At 42.0% G+C, this 17,247-nt stretch overlaps 1 protein-coding gene across 4 annotated transcripts in view; it reads right to left on the reverse strand.

Moving 5' to 3' along the window:
* The window catches only part of LRP4 (LDL receptor related protein 4), a 170,206-nt gene that overhangs the window by 42,424 nt on the left and 110,535 nt on the right, over window positions 1-17,247 (reverse strand). For all 4 annotated transcript variants that reach the window (XM_053720312.1, XM_053720313.1, XM_053720314.1 and 1 more), the window contains exons 14-16: window positions 13,099-13,316; window positions 12,151-12,327; window positions 11,866-11,988 (exon numbers count right to left, since the gene is read on the reverse strand). In XM_053720312.1, coding sequence (XP_053576287.1) covers window positions 11,866-11,988; window positions 12,151-12,327; window positions 13,099-13,316 — 518 coding nt within the window. The remainder of the gene's footprint in view (window positions 1-11,865; window positions 11,989-12,150; window positions 12,328-13,098; window positions 13,317-17,247) is intronic.

Here is a 17,247-nt window from a genome sequence, read left to right on the forward strand (position 1 = left end):
GAAGGCACCACTGCTTGAAGAATCTTTCTCCCAAAAGCAGCCCTCAGCCAAAATAAAGTTTAAATTTAAAGAACTTTAAAAAAAGTGTGAAGAGAGGACCAAGTTGCAGCCTTGCAAATCTGTTCCACAGAAGCTTCATTCGATAATGCCCATGAGGAAGCAACAGCCCTCGTGGAATGAGCCGTAACTCTCTCTGGAGGCTGCGGTCCAGCGGTCTAATATGCAAAACGTATGTAATGGTACTCATTTTATCGACCTTGGAAGGATGAAAGGCTGAGTCAGCCCAGCCGGGACCTTTGGACAGGCTTTTGTAGTCAGGGTATTTTACCAAGGGAGCCACCTCATTGGATATACTCTTCAGTCAAAATGAAGAGAAGTAGCCGTAGCCTTCTGTCCCTTACGTTTTCCTGAGAAAACCACAAAGAAAAAAACTGACGAAAATCCTCAGTCGTCAGCAGGAGAAAACTTTAAAGCACGGACCACGTCCAGATTGTACAGTCGTTCCTTCTGAGAAGAAGGATCAGGACACAAGAAAGGAACAACAATCTCCTGATTAATGTTCCGATCAGAAGTAACCATAGAAAAAATCCTAATGTAGTACATTAAACTACCTTATCTGAATGGAAAATAAGGTAAGGAGACTCATACTGCAATGCCGAGAGTTCTGACACTTTACAAGCAGAGGAAATATCAACAAGAAATAAATCTTTCCAAGATAACAACGCAATATCTAAGGAATGCATAGGCTCAAACAGAGCACCTTGAACAACCTTAAGAACTAAATTCAGACTCCATAGAGGAGTAACACTGTACACAGGCCTGATCCTGACCAAGGCCTGACAAAATGATTGTACATATGGAATATCCACCAGACGCTTGTGAAATAAAATAGACAAAGCCGAGATTTGACCTTTTAGGGAACTTATTGATAAACCTTTATCCAATCATGGAGAAAAGACAAAAAATATATGAATCCTAATTTTACTCCATGATTAGCCCTTGGAGTCATATCAATAAAGATATTTACGCCATATTTTATGGTAAATCTTTCTAGTTAGAGGCTTACGAGCCTGAATCATGGTCTCTATGACCGAGTCTGAAAAACCTCGCTTGGACTGAAGTCTCCAAGGTGGTAGAGAAGACATTTCTCCAGATCTGTACACCAAATCCTGCGAAACCTAAGCAGGGGCTGGATCAGCGATGTCCTCTCTTGCTTGGTTCAAGTAATGAGCCGAGGAAGAAGCGCAAATGGAAGAGACAGGAATGCTATACTGAAAATCCAAGGAACCGCCAGAGCATCTGTCAGTTCCGCCCAGGGGTCCCTGGACCCTGCCTCGTATCTCGGGAACTTGGCATTCTGTCAAAATGCCAGGAGATTTAATTCCGGCTGACTCCACACAAGAATCAGGCTAGAGAACACTTCCGGATGGAGTTCTCCCTCAGATGAAAGGTCTGCCTGCTCAGGAAGTCCGCCTCCCAGTTGACCACCCCTAGGGTGTGGATTGCCGACAGGTAGCAAGAATGGGCCTCCGCCCACTGAATTATCTTGGTAACCTCTGTCGCTAAGGAACTCCGTGTTCCTCCCTGATGAGTGACGTAAGCCACTGAAGGTATGTTGTCCGACTGTAACCTAACAAACTGGATCGAGGCTAACTGGAGCCAGGCCAGAAGAGCATTGAAGATCGTTCTCAGTTCCAGGATGTTTTAGGAAGAACTGACTCTGACTGAGTTCAAACGCCCATAGCCGTTAGGGAGCCCCAGACAGCTCCCCACACGAGAATACTGGCGTCTGTTGTCACAATCACTCGAGACGGTCTGCAAAAGCAGATTCCCTGAGATAGATGAGCCAGAGACAACCACCATTGAAGAAAATCCCTTGTCTCCTGCTCCAGAGTTATTCGAGGAGACAAGTCTGTATAATCTCCATCCCATTGCCTGAGATCTGAGGTGGAACCGAGCAAACGGGATGATGTCTATTGCCGCCACCATCAGCCTGATCACCTCCATGCACTGGACCACTGACGGCCGAGGAGTGGACTGAAGGACTAGACGAGTATAGAAAAATCTATGATTTCCCGACTACTGTCAGAAATATCTTCATTGATGGGATCTATTATTATTCCCAAGAAAGAAACCCTTGTACTTGGGACTAAGGAACTTTTTCCTAAATTTACCTTTTATCCCCGAGATCTCAGAAAGGATAATACCATGTCCGTGTGGAAACTTGCTTGTTATAAGAATGGAGCCTGGACTAGTGATGTCGTCCAATTAAGGTGCCACTTCAATGCCCTGTGGCCGAAGCATCACCAACAGAGATCCCAGAACCCTTTAAAGAAAGAGCTTTTAGTTGAACACAAACCTCCTTACTTCCAAGGACAGTCATACATGGTACAATACAAGGTACCAGCAGCTGGGGTGGATTTAAAGAAACGTGTAATGATCCCAGTGAATAGGAACATGGAAAAACGTGTCCTCAAATCCACCATTGTCAATAAATTGACCCTCCTGGACCGAATCCAAACCCTGGTTCAAATTGGAAGAGGAATTATCACTCCCAGGTCGGAGAGGTCTCCTACATAGTGTAAGAACGCCTCTCCTCTTGTCTGGTCTGCCGACAATCTTGAAAGCAGAAACCTGCACCTGGGAGAAAGTCTTGAGCTCCAATTTGTATTCCAGGAACACAAAATTCCCAAGTGATCATGAAATCACAAACCCCAAGCTTGATTGAAGAAGGAAAAACCGGCTCCTTTACGTATCAGGCACACGCCCCTCATGCTGTCCTTGATTTAACAGCAGGAAACTTGGGCTGTTTTCCCTATTCTAAGCCTGGCTGGGGGTACCAGCAGGCTGAGACTGCTCCTTCTTGGGAGAAGGAATGAAAATATTTCCCCAGAAAAGTCGGAAGCACTGAAATTATCTCTTCGCTTATTTCTTATTCTGTAGAAGAGACAACCGCAGACCAAGATCTTAACAAAAACAGAATTTATGTTTACCTGATAAATTACTTTCTCCAACGGTGTGTCCGGTCCACGGCGTCATCCTTACTTGTGGGATATTCTCTTCCCCAACAGGAAATGGCAAAGAGCCCAGCAAAGCTGGTCACATGATCCCTCCTAGGCTCCGCCTACCCCAGTCATTCGACCGACGTTAAGGAGGAATAATTGCATAGGAGAAACCATATGATACCGTGGTGACTGTAGTTAAAGAAAATAAATTATCAGACCTGATTAAAAAACCAGGGCGGGCCGTGGACCGGACACACCGTTGGAGAAAGTAATTTATCAGGTAAACATAAATTCTGTTTTCTCCAACATAGGTGTGTCCGGTCCACGGCGTCATCCTTACTTGTGGGAACCAATACCAAAGCTTTAGGACACGGATGATGGGAGGGAGCAAATCAGGTCACCTAGATGGAAGGCACCACGGCTTGCAAAACCTTTCTCCCAAAAATAGCCTCAGAAGAAGCAAAAGTATCAAACTTGTAAAATTTGGTAAAAGTGTGCAGTGAAGACCAAGTCGCTGCCCTACATATCTGATCAACAGAAGCCTCGTTCTTGAAGGCCCATGTGGAAGCCACAGCCCTAGTGGAATGAGCTGTGATTCTTTCGGGAGGCTGCCGTCCGGCAGTCTCGTAAGCCAATCTGATGATGCTTTTAATCCAAAAAGAGAGAGAGGTAGAAGTTGCTTTTTGACCTCCCCTTTTACCGGAATAAACAACAAACAAGGAAGATGTTTGTCTAAAATCCTTTGTAGCATCTAAATAGAATTTTAGAGCGCGAACAACATCCAAATTGTGCAACAAACGTTCCTTCTTCGAAACTGGTTTCGGACACAGAGAAGGTACGATAATCTCCTGGTTAATGTTTTTGTTAGAAACAACTTTTGGAAGAAAACCAGGTTTAGTACGTAAAACCACCTTATCTGCATGGAACACCAGATAAGGAGGAGAACACTGCAGAGCAGATAATTCTGAAACTCTTCTAGCAGAAGAAATTGCAACCAAAAACAAAACTTTCCAAGATAATAACTTAATATCAACGGAATGTAAGGGTTCAAACGGAACCCCCTGAAGAACTGAAAGAACTAAGTTGAGACTCCAAGGAGGAGTCAAAGGTTTGTAAACAGGCTTGATTCTAACCAGAGCCTGAACAAAGGCTTGAACATCTGGCACAGCTGCCAGCTTTTTGTGAAGTAACACAGACAAGGCAGAAATCTGTCCCTTCAGGGAACTTGCAGATAATCCTTTTTCCAATCCTTCTTGAAGGAAGGATAGAATCTTAGGAATCTTAACCTTGTCCCAAGGGAATCCTTTAGATTCACACCAACAGATATATTTTTTCCAAATTTTGTGGTAAATCTTTCTAGTTACAGGCTTTCTGGCCTGAACAAGAGTATCGATAACAGAATCTGAGAACCCTCGCTTCGATAAGATCAAGCGTTCAATCTCCAAGCAGTCAGCTGGAGTGAGACCAGATTCGGATGTTCGAACGGACCTTGAACAAGAAGGTCTCGTCTCAAAGGTAGCTTCCATGGTGGAGCCGATGACATATTCACCAGATCTGCATACCAAGTCCTGCGTGGCCACGCAGGAGCTATCAAGATCACCGACGCCCTTTCCTGATTGATCCTGGCTACCAGCCTGGGGATGAGAGGAAACGGCGGGAATACATAAGCTAGTTTGAAGGTCCAAGGTGCTACTAGTGCATCCACTAGAGCCGCCTTGGGATCCCTGGATCTGGACCCGTAGCAAGGAACTTTGAAGTTCTGACGAGAGGCCATCAGATCCATGTCTGGAATGCCCCACAGTTGAGTGACTTGGGCAAAGATTTCCGGATGGAGTTCCCACTCCCCCGGATGCAATGTCTGACGACTCAGAAAATCCGCTTCCCAATTTTCCACTCCTGGGATGTGGATAGCAGACAGGTGGCAGGAGTGAGACTCCGCCCATAGAATGATTTTGGTCACTTCTTCCATCGCCAGGGAACTCCTTGTTCCCCCCTGATGGTTGATGTACGCAACAGTTGTCATGTTGTCTGATTGAAACCGTATGAACTTGGCCCTCGCTAGCTGAGGCCAAGCCTTGAGAGCATTGAATATCGCTCTCAGTTCCAGAATATTTATCGGTAGAAGAGATTCTTCCCGAGACCAAAGACCCTGAGCTTTCAGGGATCCCCAGACCGCGCCCCAGCCCATCAGACTGGCGTCGGTCGTGACAATGACCCACTCTGGTCTGCGGAAGGTCATCCCTTGAGACAGGTTGTCCAGGGACAGCCACCAACGGAGTGAGTCTCTGGACCTCTGATTTACTTGTATCCTCGGAGACAAGTTTGTATAGTCCCCATTCCACTGACTGAGCATGCACAGTTGTAATGGTCTTAGATAAATGCGCGCAAAAGGAACTATGTCCATTGCCGCTACCATCAAACCTATCACTTCCATGCACTGCGCTATGGAAGGAAGAGGAACGGAATGAAGTATCCGACAAGAGTCTAGAAGTTTTGTTTTTCTGGCCTCTGTCAGAAAAATCCTCATTTCTAAGGAGTCTATTATTGTCCCCAAGAAGGGAACCCTTGTTGACGGAGATAGAGAACTCTTTTCCACGTTCACTTTCCATCCGTGAGATCTGAGAAAGGCCAGGACGATGTCCGTGTGAGCCTTTGCTTGAGGAAGGGACGACGCTTGAATCAGAATGTCGTCCAAGTAAGGTACTACAGCAATGCCCCTTGGTCTTAGCACAGCTAGAAGGGACCCTAGTACCTTTGTGAAAATCCTTGGAGCAGTGGCTAATCCGAAAGGAAGCGCCACGAACTGGTAATGCTTGTCCAGGAATGCGAACCTTAGGAACCGATGATGTTCCTTGTGGATAGGAATATGTAGATACGCATCCTTTAAATCCACCGTGGTCATGAATTGACCTTCCTGGATGGAAGGAAGAATTGTTCGAATGGTTTCCATTTTGAACGATGGAACCTTGAGAAACTTGTTTAAGATCTTGAGATCTAAGATTGGTCTGAACGTTCCCTCTTTTTTGGGAACTATGAACAGATTGGAGTAGAACCCCGTCCCTTGTTCTCCTAATGGAACAGGATGAATCACTCCCATTTTTAACAGGTCTTCTACACAACGTAAGAATGCCTGTCTTTTTATGTGGTCTGAAGACAACTGAGACCTGTGGAACCTCCCCCTTGGGGGAAGCCCCTTGAATTCCAGAAGATAACCTTGGGAGACTATTTCTAGCGCCCAAGGATCCAGAACATCTCTTGCCCAAGCCCGAGCGAAGAGAGAGAGTCTGCCCCCCACCAGATCCGGTCCCGGATCGGGGGCCAACATTTCATGCTGTCTTGGTAGCAGTGGCAGGTTTCTTGGCCTGCTTTCCCTTGTTCCAGCCTTGCATTGGTCTCCAAGCTGGCTTGGCTTGAGAAGTATTACCCTCTTGCTTAGAGGACGTAGCACTTTGGGCTGGTCCGTTTCTACGAAAGGGACGAAAATTAGGTTTATTTTTGGCCTTGAAAGGCCGATCCTGAGGAAGGGCGTGGCCCTTACCCCCAGTGATATCAGAGATAATCTCTTTCAAGTCAGGGCCAAACAGCGTTTTCCCCTTGAAAGGAATGTTAAGTAGCTTGTTCTTGGAAGACGCATCAGCTGACCAAGATTTCAACCAAAGCGCTCTGCGCGCCACAATAGCAAACCCAGAATTCTTAGCCGCTAACCTAGCCAATTGCAAAGTGGCGTCTAGGGTGAAAGAATTAGCCAATTTGAGAGCATTGATTCTGTCCATAATCTCCTCATAAGGAGGAGAATCACTATCGACCGCCTTTACCAGCTCATCAAACCAGAAATACGCGGCTGTAGCGACAGGGACAATGCATGAAATTGGTTGTAGAAGGTAACCCTGCTGAACAAACATCTTTTTAAGTAAACCTTCTAATTTTTTATCCATAGGATCTTTGAAAGCACAACTATCTTCTATAGGTATAGTGGTGCGTTTGTTTAAAGTGGAAACCGCTCCCTCGACCTTGGGGACTGTCTGCCATAAGTCCTTTCTGGGGTCGACCATAGGAAACAATTTTTTAAATATGGGGGGAGGGACGAAAGGAATACCGGGCCTTTCCCATTCTTTATTTACAATGTCCGCCACCCGCTTGGGTATAGGAAAAGCTTCTGGGAGCCCCGGGACCTCTAGGAACTTGTCCATTTTACATAGTTTCTCTGGGATGACCAACTTGTCACAATCATCCAGAGTGGATAATACCTCCTTAAGCAGGATGCGGAGATGTTCCAACTTAAATTTAAACGTAATCACATCAGGTTCAGCTTGTTGAGAAATGTTCCCTGAATCAGTAATTTCTCCCTCAGACAAAACCTCCCTGGCCCCATCAGACTGGTTTAGGGGCCCTTCAGAACCATTATTATCAGCGTCGTCATGCTCTTCAGTATCTAAAACAGAGCAGTCGCGCTTACGCTGATAAGTGTGCATTTTGGCTAAAATGTTTTTGACAGAATTATCCATTACAGCCGTTAATTGTTGCATAGTAAGGAGTATTGGCGCGCTAGATGTACTAGGGGCCTCCTGAGTGGGCAAGACTCGTGTAGACGAAGGAGGGAATGATGCAGTACCATGCTTACTCCCCTCACTTGAGGAATCATCTTGGGCATCATTGTCATTGTCACATAAATCACATTTATTTAAATGAGAAGGAACTCTGGCTTCCCCACATTCAGAACACAGTCTATCTGGTAGTTCAGACATGTTAAACAGGCATAAACTTGATAACAAAGTACAAAAAACGTTTTAAAATAAAACCGTTACTGTCACTTTAAATTTTAAACTGAACACACTTTATTACTGCAATTGCGAAAAAATATGAAGGAATTGTTCAAAATTCACCAAAATTTCACCACAGTGTCTTAAAGCCTTAAAAGTATTGCACACCAAATTTGGAAGCTTTAACCCTTAAAATAACGGAACCGGAGCCGTTTTTAACTTTAACCCCTTTACAGTCCCTGGTATCTGCTTTGCTGAGACCCAACCAAGCCCAAAGGGGAATACGATACCAAATGACGCCTTCAGAAAGTCTTTTCTATGTATCAGAGCTCCTCACACATGCGACTGCATGTCATGCCTCTCAAAAACAAGTGCGCAACACCGGCGCGAAAATGAGGCTCTGCCTATGATTTGGGAAAGCCCCTAAAGAGAAAGGTGTCTAAAAAAGTGCCTGCCGATATAATCTTATCAAAATACCCAGATTAAATGATTCCTCAAGGCTAAATATGTGTTAATAATGAATCGATTTAGCCCAGAAAAAGTCTACAGTCTTAATAAGCCCTTGTGAAGCCCTTATTTACAATCTTAATAAACATGGCTTACCGGATCCCATAGGGAAAATGACAGCTTCCAGCATTACATCGTCTTGTTAGAATGTGTCATACCTCAAGCAGCAAGAGACTGCTCACTGTTCCCCCAACTGAAGTTAATTCCTCTCAACAGTCCTGTGTGGAACAGCCATGGATTTTAGTAACGGTTGCTAAAATCATTTTCCTCATACAAACAGAAATCTTCATCTCTTTTCTGTTTCTGAGTAAATAGTACATACCAGCACTATTTTAAAATAACAAACTCTTGATTGAATAATAAAAACTACAGTTAAACACTAAAAAACTCTAAGCCATCTCCGTGGAGATGTTGCCTGTACAACGGCAAAGAGAATGACTGGGGTAGGCGGAGCCTAGGAGGGATCATGTGACCAGCTTTGCTGGGCTCTTTGCCATTTCCTGTTGGGGAAGAGAATATCCCACAAGTAAGGATGACGCCGTGGACCGGACACACCTATGTTGGAGAAAATGCTCTGCGGGTCGGTATGGTAAAGCCTGAATCCTAGTGCCCATCACTCCTCTATATTAAAGAAGATTACTCGCTTAAAGGCCTTTACACTTTTCATTCGAAGGGGAGAGTGTCTGTTCAATAGAAACAAACAACACATCAAACCAGTACCCCACCACACTGGAGACAGTATCCCTACCAACTGCAGGTTATCCATTTAAACCCTCAAACTTCCCTTCATAGGGTTCTTTTCCTGCATCAGTTCCAAAAAGAACTTCCATCTACTATGGGAATAGTATCCCCCTACTGCTCTGTTATAGAGTCTACTATATAAAACATCCTATTTAATATAGGAAAGGAGAAAAGGGTAATAACCAGAATCTTTGATTCCTGGGCAAATATCTGTATAGCTTTATCTGGTATAGAAAATATGTCCACCATGAAGGGCACATCACAATATTAGTATAAGTAACAGGAGTCTCTAGGATAGACTACGCCAGTAGAGACGGAGTCGCCCATGGTAGCCAAAAACTTATTTAAGTAATCAATAGAAGTAATCAAGCTACAACTGAAAGAAAAACAACCTAAGAATCAGATAGGGGAACTACCTCATCTGAGTCTAAGAATTCCCTCAGAAATTACAGAAGTAACTTCCTCTGTCAGGTTACAGGGAAAAAAATCTTCGTAATAGCTACTACTAAACAATCACACGTAACTGATTGAAAATATATTCTCTTGTACTTTTCCCTACAGTGTGGGAAAACAGACAATGTTTGAAATGCAAGGTACCTCCAAAATGGAGAGTGAAAGGAACCGCAGGGCACTGCATGTGACGCTATAAATTTTGTGGTTTCTATGGGAGAAAATTGTGGCATAGCTTGACCCTTGACAATAGACTCCTAAACAGCATGAGCCTTAGAAGGAGAAAGTCTATTTTTATAAAATAATTTTCTCACCATAGATGAGAAAACAAAGGATTGAAGGTACCATTATATATCAAGCTCAAGACAAGAGAGCCGCTTGGACCATCCTGTCTACAGGATGAGATAATCAAGTAAACAGTTTAAATTTTTAGAAGAAAAAAAAATCATCACATAAAAATGTTACTGTTTCTTTAAATTTTAAAACACAATTTTTTTTTTTTTATGTGCAGCAGGAAGGGAACTTAGCACGCAGTTACTGCCCAACCTGTCAACACCTCGGCAAACCCTGCTGAGGTACCCATCTAAATGTTACTGCTTCTTTATCCAAAAAAAAGACCAACTTTATTTTGTAAAAATGAAGCCCTTAGAAAACGATGTCAATAGACTCTGTCTACATCCTTAGGCATAAGAGGTCGGGAACGTAACTGTATACTTTGTCCGGCACCCTAAAGCAGGAAAAACACTAAGTACATTGCTAAACAGAAAAACTCCTCCTTCCGTTGCCTAAACTCGGAAGTGGAGAAGAAGTGTGCAGCCGAAATTGGCGCCACACGTAGCTCCGCCCATTGTGGGCATTCCAATACAAAACTCCTGGTCGCCATTATGTGTAGTTAAAGTAAATAAGCCACCGAGAGCAAACTGACTATATGTGAAGTCTGGGGGTAGATAGGGCTACCGCTTGCTGGACAGCAGCTTAGCCTCTAAATAAAACCAACGTATCACTTCCCACTGAGGGTTTATCTTCCCTCAGCCCTAGTGAACAGAAGGTCCCCAGATATAAAACCACTTATTTTTCTCCTCAGCCCCAGTGCCTGCTTATAATGTGCTGTCGCTGAAAAAGCCCTCCTTTAGTATTTAGGAGATAAGTCCCAGATCAATAAGTGCTCCATTTCTACTGAGATCATCCCAGACCCAGAATAAAAAGTCAGCCCTTACCTTTGTATACTGCCCGACAGCAGGGAAGCTCAGCAGGTTTAGGAGGTCCTCTCCCTCCCATAGCCCTGTGGAGAAAGATAAAGCCTGAGTAATCTTGCTTAGGCTATCAGGGTTAGGGCAGCATAAATGTATGGGAGGCGCAGTGAGAATTATGTCCCACAAGTTCTCATTGATCTAAAGCCACCAAAAGCTCTACTGAAGAGACTGATATGGACTACGGCTACACCCTAGAACAAAGCAGCACAATCTTGCACTACTTAAAAAATAATAAACTCTTGATTGAAGAATCTAAAACTAACACCTCACTTTACCTCTTCCCATCACCAACGTAGGCAAAGAGAATGACTGGGGTGGGAGGGAAGGGAGGAGCTATTTAACAGCTCTGCTGTGGTGCTCTTTGCCTCCTCCTGCTGACCAGGAGGTGAATATCCCATTAGTAATTAAGATGATCCGTGGACTCATCGTGTCTTAAAAAAGAAATTTAAAGTAAGTGTTATTGTATTGGCAACTATGTAATAGAATGGCAAATGTGAATAATAAACTATATAATATAAAAAAATGAACAGCAGAGGCAATTTTGTTGTTGTGACAACAGCACAATGTTAAAAGGGACATTAAACACTAAATAAATGCTGGATAGAATGATGCAATCAAAGAAAAGATTAGTCTGAGAATAATATGTAGATGTATTTTTTTTAAAGTTTCATTAGTTGTTTAAATGGTGACTAAATAAGTGTAAAGTTTTAGTGTCTATAAAACAATGGGAGCTGCCATGTTGTAACTTAGGTTACCTTCTCTGCTGTGGCCAATTAGGGACCGTTATAAATAGGTCACTAGTGTGCAGCCAATGGCTGTGTGTACTATAACAGTGTTCTGCACTTCAATTTCTAACAGGAACTGAAAAGCTCACTATTTCAAAATGGAATTACAGGAAAAGGGGACAATATAAATAATGAAAGTATATTGCAGAGTTTCTTTTATACATAAAATTGATCATTTTATGTTACCATATCAAAGTGTTTAATGTCCCTTTAAAGTGCTCTACCTGTACAACACATTTCTCTGCTTACCTGCAGTGTAATATTCACCGCTATACAATTATATGAAAGAGAAATGTCACCATTTATATTATCAGTTTAGATTCAGATTTATTATATTCCTCCACCACACTGTTATGGTACTTACTCTTGGCGCATGTATGCGTGCCGGTTTTACTGAAGCCAGTGAGACAGGCACAGGTGTAAGTATCACGACTTGGGAGGCAGAGGTGGGAGCATCCTCCATTATTAGTGCCGCAGCGGTTTGTTCCTGCAGAGAAGAGGGGGAATAATCTCCAATAAGAGATGAAAGAATCACGAATCAGTGTCTAGTAACAGAACATAGCACACACAGTATAACTGCAGTCTGGTAAACTCCCAGGGGTGCATGTGAAATCACCCATGTACACTAGTGATAAAAGTGCTCGCTCACCTGCAGGTTGTCTCTGTGGGTGCAAGGTGTGGATATCCATGGGGAAATGTAGCTTGCTACGTATAACCTCTTGGTTCTTTCCTGTGAACTTGTTGGCACTGTTAATGCTTTTGGTATGCCAGTCAGTCCAATATAGGCTGTCCTCAAAAACCGTAATTGCAAATGGATGTGGGAGACCTGATGTCAAAAACAATTAAATATCAGTATTCACTAAAAGATTCAGTTCTAAACTAACAACAACGAGAATTGCACCACATGAGAAAGGGTGAGCAGAATATACAAGAGTTTGGAATAGGTTCTAGGAATAAAAGGGTAACCCTCCAACCAAGATAATATTTCTAAAACAGATGTGGGTGTTGGTGCAGCAAAAACATTTGAGCAAATTAAAGGGCAGTTTACTCTAAAATGTCCTACCCTTTAAGTTATTCTCAGTTATACATTTTACCTGCTGGGGTGTATTAAATAGATTACACATATTTCCTCTACCTTTATATCAACAGTTGAAATAGTTGACTTTGCATGTGGTATCCCTACATATACTGAAAGCTGCGATACTTATAGGCTATAAAAAAGCTGTGTAAACATAGTCAACAGAAGAAATTACACTCTCAGTGGGGGTTTGGAGAGAGATCTAACAAAATGTTAAATTGTTCTCTCTAAATATTGGGATTTGGTATACAGAGATATAATATAAATAAGCGTGTGTGTGTGTGTGCGCGAAAGTCATAAAATAAGGAAATCTGATTTCCCTGAAAGCTCAATCCATTTTAATGGGCAGTGGTTCAAAAAAATAAAACCATCCATTTCATATACAAAAATAAACCTAAATGAACAATTTCTCATACATTTTGTACCATGCAGCTGGTATAACAAGCCATTGAAAACACATTAAGGGAAAAACTATTTCACAGTACACTGTCCCTTTAAACACTAAATCAAGAGTTTTACCCTGACTAATAACTGCTTTGCGATTAGCCCCATCCAGATCTGCTCTCTCGATGACATGGTGCTTGGCATCCACCCAGTATATCCTCCTCCCAGCATAGTCAATGGTCAGGCCATTGGGCCAGAAAAGGTGAGTATCTGCAATCATGCGCCGGTTTGAACCATCCATGCAGGCATATTCAATACTTGGTGTATTACCCCAATCTGTCCAGTAGATGGTGCTAGAGAACATAGAATAATTCGAATTAAAGTCAATATGATCAATCCAGTTTAAAAACAGCTTTTAATATTTGTTAAGAAAAACTATAGAAATCAATAAGTGTACTTTTGGGGGAGTTATTCATTTTTTTTTTTATATTTTTAGACTTGTGAAAAACATATTTGGGCAACTCATAAAATGAAGTGCAGTATGCAAGGATCAACAAGTTGGGATAGAGACAAAATATAATAATATGTACTTTAATACTTTTATACTGCAGTGCCTCGCCATTAACCCTTTTTTTTTTTAAGTTTCCGAATTGTACAACTCTCTCCCCACACAATTCCTTCTATGGCTGTATCTATATCTACCTTTGATTTGGTAGAATGCAGAAGTAGGCACTCATTATATGTTGGAGAATGCATAGAAGCAATTAAGCTGCTGTGAAATACAATACCTGTGTTTCTGTAGCTAAACACTGATAAGGGGTGTGGATCAGACTAAGCAATTTCGCTTATTTTTTAATTATTTTTTTTAAATACTTGCCAGCAGTTTTTATGCTATATATATATATAGATAGATAGATAGATAGATAGAGAGAGAGAGAGAGAGAGAGAGAGAGAGAGAGAGAAAGAGAGAGAGAGAGAAGGTGATTTTAAACAACTTTCCAATTTATTTCTGTTGTTTAATTTGGTTTGTTCTCTTGTTATTCTTTGTTGAAGAGTAAACATAGGCAGGGTCAGGAGCAGCACTGCACTACTGGGAGCTAGTTGAACACATTAGGTGAGCCAATGACAAGAGAGATGTGCAGCTACCAATCACCAGCTAGCTCCCAGTACTGCAGTGCTGCTCCTGAGCGTACCTGGGTTTACTCTTCAAAGGGTTTTAAAGAGAACAAAGCAAATTTGATAAAAGAAGGAAAACGGTTTAAAATTACATACTCTATCTGAATCATAAAGTTTAATTTTCACTTTGAAATACATTAAAGAGACAGTAAACACCTTATAATTACAAGACATTGATGTTTTGTTGCTGTAGATTAACAAATCAGCCAAGTCTAAGCATTTTCTAAACAAATTAACAACCTTTAATGCTGCAATTGTTTTCAGTAGTCAAACATCCATCATTTGCCTTATGTGGAAGAGCCAATCTAAGCTTGAGGTTCTGAACCAAAAATGGGCCGGCTCCTAATCTTACATTCCTACTTTTTCAAATAATAATAGCAAGAGAACGAAGAAAATTTGATAATAGGAGAAAATTATAAAGTTGCTTAAAATTGCCTTCTCTAACTGAATCATGAAAGAAAAAATGTGGGTATTATGAGTCTTTAAAGGGACAGTAAAGTCAAAATTAAACTTTCATGATTCAGATAGGGCATTTTAAACAACTTTCCAATTTACTTTTATCATCAAATTTGCTTTGTTCCCTTGGTGGTATTTTTGAAAAGCTAAACCTAGCTAGGCTCAAACTGATTTCTAAACAGTTGAAAACTGCCTCCTAGCTCAGAGCATTTTGAAAGTTTTTCACAGTTAGACTGTGCTAGTTCACGTGTCATATAGATAACATTGTGCTCACTCCCGTGAAGTTATTTAGGAGTCTTCACTGATTGACTACACTGCATGTCTGTCAAAGGCACTTAGATAAGGAGGTTGTCTGCAAAGATACAAGGTAATCACAGAGGTAAAAAGTATATTAACCCCTTAATGACCACAGCACTTTTCCATTTTCTGTCCGTTTGGGACCAAGGCTATTTTTACATTTTTGTGGTGTTTGTGTTTAGCTGTAATTTTCCTCTTACTCATTTACTGTACCCACACATATTATATACCGTTTTTCTCGCCATTAAATGGACTTTCAAAATATACCATTATTTTCATCATATCTTATAATTTACTATAAAAAATATTATAAAATATGAGGAAAAAATGGAAAAAAACACACTTTTTCTAACTTTGACCCCCAAAATCTGTTACACATCTACAACCACCAAAAAACACCCATGCTAAATAGTTTCTAAATTTTGTCCTGAGTTTAGAAATACCCAATGTTTACATGTTCTTTACTTTTTTTGCAAGTTATAGGGCTATAAGTACAAGTAGCACTTTGCCATTTCCAAACCACTTTTTTTCAAAATTAGCGCTAGTTACATTGGGACACTAATATCTTTCAGGAATCTCTGAATATCCATTGACATGTATATATTTTTTTTTAGAAGACATCCCAAAGTATTGATCTAGGCCCATTTTGGTATATTTCATGGCACCATTTCACCGCCGAATGCGATCAAATAAAAAAATTATTTTACTTTTTCACAAATTTTTTCACAAACTTTAGGTTTCTCACTGAAATTATTTACAAACAACTCATGAAATTATGGAATAAATGGTTGTAAATGCTTCTCTGGGATCCCCTTTGTTCATAAATAGCAGACATATATGGCTTTGGCTTTGCTTTTTGGTAATTAGAAGGCTGCTAAATGCCACTGCGCACCAACCGTGTATTATGCCCAGCAGTGAATGGGTTAATTAGGGAGCATGTAGGGAGCTTCTAGGGTTAATTTTAGCTCTAGTGTAGTGTAGTAGACAACCCCAAGTATTGATCTAGGCCCATTTTGGTATATTTCATGCCACCATTTCACCGCCAAAAGCAATCAAATAAAAAAAAATTGTTCACTTTTTCAAACTTTAGGTTTTTCACTAAAATTATTTACAAATAGCTTGTGCAATTATGGCACAAATGGTTTTAAATGCTTCTCTGGGATCCCCTTTGTTCATAAATAGCAGACATATATGGCTTTGGCGTTGCTTTTTGGTAATTATAAGGCCGCTAAATGCTGCTGCGCATCACATGTGTATTATGGCCAGCAGTGAAGGGGTTAATTAGGTAGTTTGTAGGGAGCTTGCAGGGTTAATTTTAGCTTTAGTGTAGAGATCAGACTCCCACCTGACACATCCCACCCCCTGATCCCTCCCAAACAGCACTCTTCCCTCCCCCACCCCACAATTGTCCCCGCCATCTTAAGTACTGGCAGAAAGTCTGCCAGTACTAAAATAAAAGGTATAAAAAAAAAAAAAAAAAAATTTTTTTTAAGCATATTTACATATGCTGCTATGTAGGGTCCCCCCTTAGCCCCCAACCTCCCTGATCCCCCCAAAATAGCTCCCTAACCCTCCCCCTCTGCCTTATTGGGGCCATCTTGGGTACTGGCAGCTGTCTGCCAGTACCCAGTTTGCAAATAAAAATGTTTTATTTTTTATGTTTTACTTTTTGTTTCTGTAGTGTAGCTTCCCCCCCACAGTCCAATACCCCACCAGCCAAACCGATCACCAAAAAAACCATATTAACCCCTTTGATCCCCACTTCTAACATAAACATTTTCTGTAGGTAGTGGTTCCCACCCGCTCCCTCCCCGTGCACGCGCCCGCCCGGCCTCCCCGTGCACGCGCGCGCGTCCGTGCGCGTCCCCCCGGTCGTCCCCGCCCCCGATCCCGCCCCCCTCCGCATCACAAAGGCCATCGATGGCCGCCACCCACCTCCCATACCGGCTCCCACCCACCAACGAACGTAGCCGTTAATGTCCGGTGCAGAGAGGGCCACAGAGTGGCTCTCTCTGCACCGGATGGCTACAAATGGTTATTGCAGGATGCCTCGATATCGAGGCATCACTGCAATAACCGGAAAGCAGCTGGAAGCGAGCAGGATCGCCTCCAGCTGCTTTCCAAACCGAGGACGTGCAGGGTACGTTCTCAGGCATTAACTGCCTTTTTTTTGAGGACGTACCCTGCACGTCCTCGGTCATTAAGGGGTTAATATAACTGTGTTGGTTATGCAAAAACGGGGAATGGGTAATAAAGGGATTATCTATATTTTTAAATAAGAAAAATTTTGGTGTAGACTGTCCCTTTAAAGGTCCTTTCACAGAAACGATTGAGAGGCTATCAAAGCAAATTACA

The sequence above is a fragment of the Bombina bombina genome, chromosome 7 (assembly GCF_027579735.1).
Source record: "Bombina bombina isolate aBomBom1 chromosome 7, aBomBom1.pri, whole genome shotgun sequence".
Classification (NCBI taxonomy): Eukaryota; Metazoa; Chordata; class Amphibia; order Anura; family Bombinatoridae; genus Bombina; species Bombina bombina.